The 8,489-nt window shown below is 36.1% G+C and overlaps 1 protein-coding gene across 2 annotated transcripts in view; it reads left to right on the top strand.

Moving 5' to 3' along the window:
* The window catches only part of ARNTL2 (aryl hydrocarbon receptor nuclear translocator like 2), an 88,460-nt gene that overhangs the window by 44,139 nt on the left and 35,832 nt on the right, over nt 1-8,489 (top strand). For both annotated transcript variants that reach the window (XM_027838678.1, XM_027838677.1), the window contains exon 8: nt 856-999. In XM_027838678.1, coding sequence (XP_027694479.1) covers nt 856-999 — 144 coding nt within the window. The remainder of the gene's footprint in view (nt 1-855; nt 1,000-8,489) is intronic.

The following is an 8,489-nucleotide window of genomic DNA, read 5'->3' as shown; positions in this document are numbered from 1 at the left end:
AGAGAGAGAGAGAGAGAGAGAGAGAGAGAGAGAGAGAGAGAGAGAGATCAGGGAAGGAAAGAAAAGAACACCTCTACCAAAGATCTCTTCTGATGCCTCATCTTGTTATGGCAGTGACCATGGGTTCTCAAAGATTATGCCAGTAGAACATTAGCAGACCTTATCAAACCAGAAAGGCTTTGTATCCAGGGTTTGGTGATAGACTATAAGTTGTGTGAAGAGCAGCTTGGCTAAATTCAGGGAGCCTCCTCACCTGCAATATGGTTACCATATGATTTATTATTATTTTGGTCAAAACAAGTCATTAAACAGGCTCACGATCAAGTTAATTAGTGTATCTTATACATCACTTGACTTATACCTTAATTAATCATAATCTGTGTCAGTGGAGAGAGGCTCCACACTGATGAAATCATAGATCCCTGAAGTATGAAAATGATGGCAAAATATGGAATGGGCAAAAAACTAGGTGGTTTTTTTTTTCAGCTGATCACTGCTATGTATTTACTTGGGAGCTTTTCCCTTCACATTTGAAATATATTTATAGATGTCAACTAATTATTCCTTCTATACTTCAAAAAATTTTAATTCAAAGAAAAAAATGAAATCTTTTAAAATTCAAAATGAGATTACATAAAATTAGAATAGATTTCTCTCGTAATAGCCATTTTGGGATCTATGTTGCATTTTGTTAATATTTGGCTGTTATTACATTAAAGCACAAAGGCAATTTTTTTCATCTACTGTTAACAGAGAAATGTAAAAAGTGGTTAAAAGTGTTAGGGAACAAAAATTTCATTATTCCTTGAAAACATTTTTTCTGACGAATTCTCTCGCCCATATGTGTTGTGAAAGCTGGCTTTCAAGTTCAAGCAAATTTCCCTGCTGGAACAGCTCATCTGTATTCTGGCGCAAGACGGTCCTTTTTTTGTCGGATAAAGTCTTATAGACCAGCAATCAAAGAAGAACAGGAATGCTTCCCCAATTCAAAGAAGAAAGGTATCTTTTTGAAATATCTAGTGATTTTGTTTTTGAAAATAAAATTAATATTCCTAGGCGGGAACCACACAAAATGAGATGTCATCTCAACATCAATCAAGCAAAAGCCTCTTGAGAAGAGGAGGAAAACAATATATTTAACTTAATTGTCCAATTTGGCTATTCAGACTCTTCAAATTCACTCCAGAATCAAATCAACACTTCATCCTATTCCCCGTAATCTTAAAGGAGCTGGTGAAAATCTATTCACTTGGATGAAAAGAGGAAAATTGGGGAAGGAGTAGAAGTGACAGTTATAATCACAGTATTTCCAAATTGGAATGGATGGACCTCAGTGGCTATCTACTCCAACGCATAATTCAAAAACATCCCCATAATTCTACAACATCCCCAGCAAGTGGTCTTTGCTTGAAAGTCTTTTGTTAAGTGGAACCTACTACCTCATACCTTTAACTGTTATGAAGATTTTCTTTACATTGAGCTAAAACCTATCTCTGCATCTTTTACAAACTGGTTCTATTTTTGGCCTCTAGGGCCAAGCAAAATAAGTCCAACCCCTTTTTTGTTTGACAGCCCTTCATATATTTTCAATACATCTATCTGAATGCAGCTATATCTACAGCTATCCCTTCTCTTCTAATTAAAAACCTTCAAATTACAAGTCTTTTGGTGAAATTTATTTCCTTTCAAAAAAAATTAGAGAATTATACTATTACAAAAAACCTCCCACTGATTTTCTTTTAATGTAAGTTTTGTGTTTCATAATAAGACCAGTTGTTTTGTTAAATTTCTGCTTATATTTCCTTGTGATCTATTTACAGATTTTCTTTGTGGACATCTTCCTGTTGAATTGCTTTTATTCTTATCCATGAAATTTAGTCTGGAAATTTAAGGGCCTTGAGAAGCCTTTTGGATTTTGGCCATGACTATATGCTAAATAAATTGAGTGTAAGACTCAGTTTCCATCAAATTGGGTTATTAGGAAAGTGTATTTTGCTGTGTGTATTATTCTTAGTACCAATGTTGTATCTGTCCATCTCCCTATCTTGGTACACAAACAGGGATATGTGAAAGAATTCTCCATTAGATTTACCTTTTTTATACCTTGAAAAAGTATAAATTATCATAATTTGGCAGGAAATACACTAATCGGTGTGCTACCAATTGAATCCAATAAGAAGAATGAGTCGTGATCCTTTTTATGGTACATATCAATGTGGCAAAATATAGCAACGCAATGTACAGAGGAAAACATAAATGATTATGAGTAACCTGTCTATAATAGAATATTAACTGACTAACTTGTGAGTCAGTACTTTCTTATCTTCTTCTTAAGCTCTGCCTCTGACACACTGTAGAATACATTTGAAAAGTATGGGAAAAGAGTACTCAGTTGGTGGTGGCACACACTGGTAATCCCAGTTCCTGAGGTGGCTGATGCTGGTAGACCTCTTAAATTCAGCAGTTCTGAACTGTTGTGGGTGGTATCCATCTTGTGCCTGCACTACGTTTGGCTTTAATATTGTGAGGCCTGAGGGTCGGGGGTAGAGGTGGGACAAAGCATCAGGTTGCCTAAGGAGGAACAAATGAGCTCCGGTCAGAAAGCTTGAGAGAAGCACTTGGAAGAAGTCATACTACAGTGCCGACTTAATCCACTACAAATTTATGTCATCTAACCCCAACTGAACACTCATGGCTGCAAAACAGCCTTTTTATTCTGCCCTAATTGACAATCACACTCTCTTGCAATGGCTATTCTAAAACCTCTTTTCCCCTATTAGGTCTCCTAACCTGCCCCTGTTGCCCTCTTCGCAGAGCAACTCTACTGATAAGGTGACCTCTTTCCTCCATTTTACACCTCAAAACTTTTTTTATGTCATCTCCCAGTCTCTTCTTATTTGCTCTAATCTCTGACAAGATGTACCTCTTCTCGTTGCCAAGGCTAACCCTTCTACTTCTGCCCTTTATCTCATCATTCCATCTCCTCCCTTCCCCTCTGGAAGCTTCCACCCCTTCCCCAGGCACAGGGTACACTCTCTTTATCCATTGGCTGTTGCCTATAAACATGCTCAGGTCATCACCATTCTTAAAAAAAACCCCTCACTTGACCCTTCTCCTCTCTTAAGGTATCATCCCCTATCCCTCTCTTCCATTTCATTATTAAACTCTTAGAAAAAAGCTGTCTGTTCCTTGCCTCTACTTTTCTACCTCTCACTCCTGATCTCCTTATAATTGGTCTTCTGATCCTATCACGCTGTGGAAACCACCCTCTCTGAGGTTACAGATGATTTCTTAGTAATTAAATCTGGCCTCTTCTTAGTCATCCTCCTTCTCAATCTTTCTACTGCCTTGGACACAGTTGACTACCCCCTCACCCTATGAATCTGCTTCTTCAACTCTTCATGTTGTCCTCCTACCTTGTCTGATTATTCCTTCTCCTTTGCTGGGTAAAACTCCAGATCCTTCCCCCTCACTGTACTTGTCTCTTAACATTCTGTTCTAAGCACCCTTTTCTTTCTCTCTGTGTACACACCCTCTCCCAATGATCTTATTGTCAGTTTCCATGGGTTCAAGTATCATTTCTGTTCAGATGATTCCCAAATCTATATATCTAGCCCTACTCTCTCTTGGGGGTGGCTAGGTAGTGCAGTGGATGGAGTGCTGGGCTTAGAGTCAGGAAGACTTATCTTCATGAATTCCAAATCTGGCCTCAGACACTTACTACCCGTGTGACCCTGGGCAAGTCACTTAACCCTGTTTGCCTCAGTTTTTTCATCTATGAAATGAGCTGGAAAAGGAAATGGCAAACTTTTTTGCCAAGAAAATCCCAAATGGGTTCACCCAGAATTGGACACAACTGAAATGACTAACAATGACAAAAACTCTCTTGAGCTCCAACCTCCTGAAGGGCTTCTCAAAATCCAAATGTCCACAAAGATAAGTTCTTACCTATCCCCTTAAATTCACCCTTCTTGGAAATGTCTTTATTTACTAAAGGCACTACAATACTTCTAACCATCCAGATATTTAAATTCAGTTTTTTAAATTTTATGAATCTGTTCTTCCTGTTACATTCTCTCCCAATTGAGCACATTAAAAAAAATCTAAATATACCATCATAGTCTGGCAAGAAAAAGTCTCACATTGGCTGTGTCCAAAAATGTGTGTTTCTGCATTTTAAGTTCATCACCTCTCTGGCAGGAGGCAAATTGCATATTTCATCTCCATTCGTAGAGGTCTTCCCTGTTTTCTCTGAAATTCTCCATTTAATCATTTCTTATGGCACAATTATAGTCCATTATTTTCATGTACCAAAGTTTGTTTAGTCATTCCCCAATAGGAAGACATCCCTTTGGTTTCCAATATTTGACTACCATGAAAAAGAGCTGCCAAAGATATTTTTGTACATATAGGTCCTTTTCCTCTATGATTTCTTTGGGTATAGTCCTAGAAGTCATAGAGCTGGGTCATGAGTATGAGCAGTTTGGTACCTTTGGGAGCATAGTTCTAAATTGCTTTCCAGAATCTAGTCATCCAGGTATGCATCCTAGGAGTCATCCTCAACTGTTCAATGTCCGTCTCCTTCACATCTCATTAGATGCTAAGTCTACTTTTACAGCATCTTTTACATCTATTTGCTCTCCATTCATACAGCCCATGGCGTAGATCAAGTTCCCATCATCGCTCACTTGGACTATTGCAACAATAGCTTTTTACTTATATGCCCTTCTTCTGACCTTTCTTTCCCTCATCCATCCTTCTGTCTGGCTATCAAAACAGTCTCCCAAAAGCACAGGTTTGACCATGTCCTTCTCTGCTCAAGAATCTTTAGTAATTCCCTATTGCTTCTAGTATAAATATAAAATCCTCAGATTGACATTTAAAACCCTTCGCAGTTTGGATCCACTCTTTCTTCTTACATGCTAATTTCATACTACCATTCCTCATGATTCTGTGGTTGGCCAAAATGGCCTTCTCATTGTTGCCTGATAAGGCACTGCATCTCCCACCTATGTGCTTTTAGATTATTCTTCATGCCTGGGATGCAATCCTTCCTCACTTCATGTCTTAGAATTTTTAACTTCCTTCAAGTCTCAACTCAGGTATTTCCTACAAGATGCCTTTCCTGATCCTACATATGAAGAGAAAATATAAAACTATAAATTAAAAATGAAGATATAAAGAGAAAATATAAAACTATAAATAAAAAATATAAAGATAAAAAATAATGAAAACAACAGTCAGCATTTATATAGCCCTTTACTAAGGTTTAAAAGCTTTTACAATTATCTAATTTTATCCTTACAACACTGGAAAGTTAAGTGCTATTTTTAATCCCCATTTAATAGATGAGGAAACTGAGTCATACATAGGTGAAATGATTTGCCTTACCTAGGGTCACACAATAGTATCTGATGTAGGATTTGAACTGAGATCTTCCTGACTCCAGGTCCGCTTTATCCACTCTGCCAACTAGCTACGTGGAAAAATGAAACAGTGCCTGCCCTCAAGGAGTTTATACCACCTCCCTTTAACATCTCTGACAGTTCATTTATTTCATTTACAGCAAAGATATTGGCTGCTATGTGAACACATTCTGTCTTCATATTTGCTTTCAAGTTAGCAAATATTTAAAAAATGTCTGCCATGGGAAAAGCATTGTGTTAGACACTGAAGGGGATACAAAAAAGCTGTGAAACTAGATTGAGACTTCGCAACCTTTTTGGTCTCAGGACCTCTTTCCACTCTTAAAAATTATTGAGGACCCCAAAGCGCTTTTTGTTTAGGTGGGTTATATTTATGTTTACTGTTTTCAAAATTAAAACTGATAAATTTTAAACTCTTTATTCTTTAAAATAACAATAAACCTATTATATGTTAACATAAATTATGTATTTTTTAATGAAATATAACCATTATTTTCCAAAACCAAAAATTTGGGGAGAAGAGTAGCACTGTTTTCCATAGGTTTGCAAATTTCTTTCATGTCTGGTTTGATAGAAGGCAGCTGGATTCTCCTATCTCTTCTATATTCAATCCATCACAATACATTCTTTTGGTCAAAGTTTATAAGAAAATCTGGCCTTCCATAGATATGGAATTGGAAAACGGGCATTTTAATAAGCAAATAACATATTAGTGTTATTATGAAAATAGCTTTAGCCTCATGCATTTCCTGTAAAGGTCTTGGACCTCAGTCCAAGGACCAGGTCTCAGACCTCAGACCACATTTTAAGAACTGCCAGCCTAGATGATGTCTGAGGTTTCAGTTTGAAAATTCTATGGGTTTTGAATCAATAAAACAGGGGCAGCTAGGTGGCGCTGTGGGTAGAGCACCAGCCCTGGACCTAAACTGAAATCCTGCCTCAGACACTTACTTAACTAGCTGTGTGACCCTGGGCAAGTCATTTAACCCAGATTGCTTCCAAAAAAAAAATAAGAAAACATAATCTTGTTCTTTAGGACCTTACAGTCCAATTGAAAAAAAGAAAAAAAAGTAAATCCATGAGAAGGTGAGTAAGACTGTAATTGATCTTTGATTCTAAGATATCAAAACTGTGCTTATCTGTCAAATGAGCCTGGAGAGTTATTTGAAGGTTTTGCAGAAGAGGAAGGAGTTGAACTGGACCTTGAAGTAAGCAAAAAACAAAGGCAAAAACCAAACCTTCAAAATGCCTCAAATAAGAACACATGATTCTTCCTAGAAAATTATTTTCATAAAATATTTTTGGTGAATTAGATAATTTTTCTAGTTTGTATGATCAAAAATATATTTGTCTTCTCAACAGTTGGGGGGTGAGGGAAGGAGAGAACTTGAAACTGAAAATAAAATATAATTGAATTTTTAAAAATAACTTTAAAATTACCAGCAAACCTCCCTGAAAATACTGTTGAAAAATTAAAAATCAATGTAGTTATCCTCCGTCCTGATTATTTGAGGAACTACCCCCAGAATGTAGTAAGAGACAAGGACAAAGTGTGAAAAATTTTGAGGGTTTATTTATTGTTTCAAATAGCAATGTAAGATTGATAATAATATAGAGAATTACTATTATTATGTATAGATTCTATATGATATTATTCTAGATAAGCATATATAAGGATCACATTAATATGTAATAAAATATGCAGCGTGTGATATATTATTATAATAAATATACATGTTAATTTACATTATAATGGCAATAAGAAAGACAACAATATATTTAACTGTTTTATTGTCTCTGGAAATTTTTCTCCATACACAATCCCACAGAACTGTGGGGACATTAAAGTCAGACCAACAGAATTTGTTCCCCACTATGCAATGACTGAAATATTTGCGTGGGCCCACAACAAATATCTATAGGCACTAACAATTAGAGTTCAGTGTGTTTTTGAAGGCTCAAGCATTTTTGACTTTGACTGCAACTTTGTTCTTGTTAATATGAATCTGGGAGCTCTGTAAAATGTTTAACCCAATCCTGAGTCTTTCTGTCAAGGGTCTGACAAAGTCAAACGAAAGAATTAAAAGTCTAGCTGTGTTGTCAGGCCACTGAAAAGAAATCTCTTTCTTCCTCCATTTTAAGTACGTTTTCACTTTTAATTAGTTCCCTGACACCTCTGAAATATGCATATAATATATTCAAAACCATTTCCCACCCCAAAACCAAACTAAACCTGAAAAATTAACGAAAAAATTATTAAACATGCAATTAATAGGATGGGGGTATGTTGTGAAACTCTTTCCAATACATGTTAATGACTTTCATTTTAAAAATTGTATTAGCTATGAAACCAGAATTGGGTTAATATAAATTGAAACAATAATATATTATCATTACATTATTAATATGTTATTGCTGACATAGCAGGGGTTTTTTCCCCTCTTTTCAGGTGGAAAGCATAACTAAATTTCTAGAAAGTGAGATGGAATCACTTCAGTTATCAAGGCTAAAAAGCAGAAAACAACACAGAATTCTTTTAAAACGGGTCAGTTCATCTGCCGTTTTCTGACTTATTCCTGGTTTCAAAGCACAAATATTGCTGCTATGACTGAAATTTATTTATTCCTAATTTATTTGTATTTTATATAAATAATTTATTCCTAATGACTTCATTTTCTTTTCTTCTCTCTTTCCTTCTCGTTTCTTCTCTTCTTTCCTTTCCCTACCTCCCTCTCTTCTTCTTTCTATCCCTCTTCTTCCCTCTTTTCTTCATTCCTTCCTTTCCTTTTCTTCCTTCTTTGTTTCTTTCCTTTCTTCCTTCCTTTTATCCTTCTTTCCTTCCCTCCCTCCCTCTTTCTTTTCTTCCTTCCTTTCTCTCTCTTTCTTCCTTTCCTTTCCTTCTTTCATTCCTTCTCTCCCTTTTCTCCCTTTCTTTCTTCCTTCCTTCCTTCCCTCCCTTTTCTTTTTCTTTCTTTCTTTCTTCTTTCTTTCTTCCTTCCTTTTCTTTCTTTCTTTCTTTCTTTCTTTCTTGTCTTCCTTCCTTTCTCTCTCTCTTTCTTCCTT

The sequence above is a fragment of the Vombatus ursinus genome, unplaced genomic scaffold (assembly GCF_900497805.2).
Source record: "Vombatus ursinus unplaced genomic scaffold, bare-nosed wombat genome assembly UNPS02014830.1, whole genome shotgun sequence".
Taxonomy (NCBI): domain Eukaryota; kingdom Metazoa; phylum Chordata; class Mammalia; order Diprotodontia; family Vombatidae; genus Vombatus; species Vombatus ursinus.
Note: the sequence above shows the minus strand (reverse complement) of the source record. Positions and strands in the feature narration are given on the sequence as shown.